This window comes from Brassica napus, chromosome C7 (assembly GCF_020379485.1).
Source record: "Brassica napus cultivar Da-Ae chromosome C7, Da-Ae, whole genome shotgun sequence".
Lineage (NCBI taxonomy): Eukaryota > Viridiplantae > Streptophyta > Magnoliopsida > Brassicales > Brassicaceae > Brassica > Brassica napus.
In genome coordinates, this window is record NC_063450.1 from 19882745 (window position 1) to 19887187 (window position 4443).

Below are 4443 nucleotides of genomic sequence, written 5' to 3' on the forward strand. Positions count from 1 at the left end.
TCTCTAGTTCGGGGTAAACCTTTCATAACCTTAGCCTTTGGGGAAGTTGTACGTGAAAAAGCCGAGAGGGTTGTGTGGCACAGAGCTCCATAAAGACGCGATTATAGTCTATTGAGGGACACACACACACACTCCCTTAACTAAATGAGATATGTTTTATATCTTATCTTTTGACACTAACCACCTTCAAACTTTTATACTTAATCTTTCAACACCAGCCACCTTCAAACTCTACTTTCTACTATAAACAATTTCAATTGTTTTGATCCACTTTGTCACCACTACGGCACTACTTTTGCTCCCTTTTGTTTCAGCAGACATTTTTCTTAACAAAGTTTCAGGAAATATATGACATAGTTGTTTGAGTTTGGGCCAAAAATTACCCACTAGCGGCAAACAAATGGCAAAAGTACAGAGTAAATGCATCTTTTTGTTGAACACCTTTCTTAATAACTATTAACATCATTGTGTTTTTATAAATTTTAAAATTACCTTTTTGTCAACTCAATTTTTGTGTGTGGTGTGTTCTTGTTGGAGCTTCTTTCTCTCGCTTCCTTTGGTTTCTATCAGTGCTCATAATTCCAAATTGATGATGTGTAACTTTCTGTTACACAGAATAATCATTATGATATAAAAGTTGTCACTATACACTATCTTCTGAACAAGAGACGGCTTCTCTTGGTCTCTGGCCGGTATGAGAACGGCATCTCCAGTTTGGTCTTTCTGAAGCTAAGGGCATGATTAACCCCGGTCTCTTAGCCGGAGTTCTTAACTATTGATTTGACACTTTTTTTTTATACTTTTCGGCTAAGAAACGGTTCTTATATCTCTTATTTAAAAAACAATTATTAGATTTTTTTAGTTAAAATCTAAGAAAAACTAAGAACGTCTCTTAACCGAAACTAAGAACCCCAGTTAAAAGACTGGGGTTAATCATGGTCTTAATAGTGTGGTTTTAGCAGCTTTGGAAGGTCAACTTGGTTGCCGTGTTGGTTTCCTTTCCAGACTGTTGTTTTTAGTAGGGTTTTTAAATCTTTTCTGCTACTTGTTTTTCATGAAATTTTTGGTAAAAAATGATATAAAATTTAACATTTTACCAAAATAAAATAATTTCTAAATGTTTAATAAAATAGCGACTACTATTGTTGCATCAGTAGTTTTTGAAAACAAAAATGGAACGAGAACATACACCATGCAACATTACCAAAAGTGGAGGGAAGAACAAATTCCATGGAACGTTACCGAATGCAGAGTGAAGAACATATTCCATGCAATGTGTTTCTTTCATCAACCGGTCCGGTTATTTTCAAACCGGTGGAGAATCAATCAAGTTTTAAACAAATTATTATCATACCCGAATATTTCGATTACCGGGAGATCTGGGCTATCCTCTCTCTTGTCGGGACATCGCATGAAGAAGTTGAGTTACGCGTTGACTTTAATACTTCACTCACACTGGCTAGTGACAAGAGATCAATGACTATCGACGATCAATCACACTTGAAGAAAGGTAAATAAATAGCATCCGTAAACTTCATGCTTCCATTATTTCTTCTTAATTATATATGATATATCTTTGTTTGTGCTTCCTACAGAGGCAGAAAATAGTACGAATCCTAAGATCAATCGGTACTGGATTCAACGTTACGATCTGTTCTCGAGGTATGACGAAGGTATCCAAATAGATGAAGAAGGATGGTACTCTGTGACTCATGAAGAGATCGCCATCAAACACGCAGAGAGGTGCCGTGGAAAAGTGGTGATTGATTGCTTCGCAGGCGTTGGTGGTAACACTATTCAATTTGCTAAAGTGTAATCTCTATCTCGCTTTCTCTCTCAAAAACAAGAAGAGAAGTATGAATATGAATGTTTTCTAAACCATTTTTCTTTAAATAGTTCTTCTTCTGTAATCGCTATCGACATTGATCCAATGAAAGTTAAAATGGCTATGAACAATGCAAATGTTTATGGAGTTGCTAATCATGTGGATTTTGTCGTTGGTGATTTCTTCAGTTTAGCTCCATCTCTCAAAGTAATCGTCTCCATCATTTTTTTATATGCTATTAAAAATTTCTTTTGGTTACTCTTTAATTTTGTTGTTGTGCTAATATATATACTAGATAAAACTCATTTTATTTTGTCCAGGGAGATGTATCGTTTCTTGCGCCACCATGGGGAGGACCAAATTATTGCAAAGTCGAGAGTTTCAAGATGGATATGCTTCAGCCAAGAGACGGGTAAACATTTTTTACCTAATGATATGCTAATCTTGGTTCTTAATTCTTATGAAAAGTATATACATTTTTAGTGAAGACTTGTTTCTGTATAGGTACTCATTGTTTAAGATTGTTCAGTCCATTACTCCGAATATCATCATGTATCTACCGAAAAATGTTGATTTAGCACAGTTGGAAGAACTGGCTTCCCTCTCGTCACCTCCCCTAACTCTTGAGGTAACACCTTTATCTATTAAAACACTAGGGTTGGGCATAATCTCTGAATCCAAGATATGAATCCGAACCCAATCTGATATATATATAAAATATCTGAACGGGTGTTACAAGAGATTAGATACCGAACCTGATCCGATAATATATGATAACAAAGTTAATCCAAACATATTCAAAATTGTATAGTATGTTGCCCTAAAACACATTTTTTCCTTAAACCTAAACATTTTGTGTTCTTTATGAAAGATAATTTGTTGCAAACCTTTTTATTAACAATATATATATTGTGATTTCAGATAGAAGAAAGTTGTATTGGAGGCAAAATGATAGCCATAACGGCTTATTTTAGTCGCAATGCGGCTTAGCTGAGAAATTTGAACTATACTGCATCAAAAAGGAACTATCTTTTCTGTAGCAGGGGATAGAGGAATGGACTCCTGAAGGAGTTAATACAATTTCTTGAAGAGAATTTTTAAAATAAATAGTTATGATTATAGTTCCAAGGATACAGAATTCTCATTTCATCTTTCCACTTTATGCAGGATTCTATCACATGGATATTTGATACAAATTGAATGCATCATTCGTAGAAAATAAAGAATTCACTCTCCTTTCTCCGTTAGTTTATTCGGTTAGACTCCGTTGATATCAACTGTAAGAAAGTCGAGCACTGATGAGTGATGACAAAATTTATGGTACAAACAAACAAACAACCCCATTCGAAAAGTTCAAAAGCCCTAGCCGCTCCCTTGCAGGCAACCTAATCTCAATCTTGTTTTCACCGGTATCCGGCCGCTGTGTCGGTGCCGGTGTGACCTCTTTCTCTTTACTTTTGTGTATTGCTTTGGTTTTTCTCTCGAGACTCTTCTCCATCTCATGTCGACGTGTTTGCTTGCTCTGTTGTCTCGGCGACGACGTCTCTGTTCGGAATGGCGGCGTTCGAAGGGCAGGTAGTGGAGTAACGACAAGACATGCGTGAAGGCGTTGGCAGCTACAGATCTTTGTCTTTTTTGCTCACTGGATTTGGAGTGTGTAGATCCATCCGGCTTTCGTTCTCGTTGGTTGGTTTGGATCAATAACCAGTACTTGCTTCAAGGGCCTTGTTGATTTGTTTACTATCGAATCACCTCTCGGTCGTGGATTTGGCGAGTAAGAGAAGCTTTGTTCTTCGGTTCTCGTGTCGGAGATCTAATAGTGGTGGCGCGGTATTAGGGTGGAGCCATCCCAGCATCATCGTTTGGGCTGTGTCCCTCTCGTTGATGGGTCAAAATCTTTTGCAGGTATCAGTGTGGTAGAGAAGTCTCGTCTGTCATTTGCTTTGTTTGTGTGGCTCTTGGAATCAGAGATAGGGGAGACATGACATCCGTTCTTCCAAGTCGTTAGTTTCAACGTTCCTCGCCGTTTGATTCATTTTATTGGAAGTTAAGAATGCTCTGTTGAAATAGAGTCCTACTTAAATTTGTCCTTGGTACACAATATTTGGTCCACTTAATACACTATTTATTCCAATGGATTAATTCTCTGTTCAAATAAAATCCTCCGCTTAATAGGCTAATAATATAACAAACTCATATCGAAATTGCATCACATTATGTTCCTAATATTAAAGTACTTATCTCAATGAATTAATAATCCACGTACATACGTCATTTGGAAAGGCAGTATTCTCCATCAAGTGATGCCATATCACCAGCCTTTTTAACATATTTACCTTCAATGAATATATATGTACAAATATATTAGTATTATTTTATGATACACAATTTAGATTGATTCGGAAGTATAATTTAAATCTCATCACCCTAATACATTATTGTTTGTATATTACTTATGTTCTATATTAAAACTTTAATGTAGATGATGGAAACCTAGTTCATTAGAAAAATGATTTCGATGGCAAGCACGAACTATTCAACTAGACATAAAATTTTTCTGAACAAGTTCTCTATGGGGTTTTCTTAAAAAAAAAAGGTTCTGCGTTGTATCTTTTGTT

General features: G+C 36.1%; 1 protein-coding gene across 1 annotated transcript; it reads left to right on the forward strand.

Annotated features, from left to right (window-relative positions):
• The first annotated feature begins 812 nt into the window (after window positions 1-812).
• LOC111210505 (trimethylguanosine synthase-like) lies at window positions 813-4005 on the forward strand. Its single transcript, XM_022710929.2, has 6 exons — window positions 813-1510; window positions 1596-1812; window positions 1897-2032; window positions 2146-2237; window positions 2330-2453; window positions 2747-4005. Exons 1-6 carry the CDS (start codon window positions 1231-1233, stop codon window positions 2813-2815), a joined length of 918 nt encoding a protein of 305 aa, XP_022566650.1. The 5' UTR covers window positions 813-1230; the 3' UTR covers window positions 2816-4005.
• Window positions 4006-4443: the final 438 nt, after the last annotated feature.

Excerpts from the sequence above, each read along its gene's own strand:
- LOC111210505 (XM_022710929.2), top strand. The coding sequence starts at position 1,231 with ATGGAACGTTACCGAATGCAGAGTGAAGAACATATTCCATGCAATGTG. Across the intron at positions 1,813-1,896 it reads ACTATTCAATTTGCTAAAGT|TTCTTCTTCTGTAATCGCTA; the intron begins GTAATCTCTATC and ends TTCTTTAAATAG. Across the intron at positions 2,454-2,746 it reads CACCTCCCCTAACTCTTGAG|ATAGAAGAAAGTTGTATTGG; the intron begins GTAACACCTTTA and ends TTGTGATTTCAG.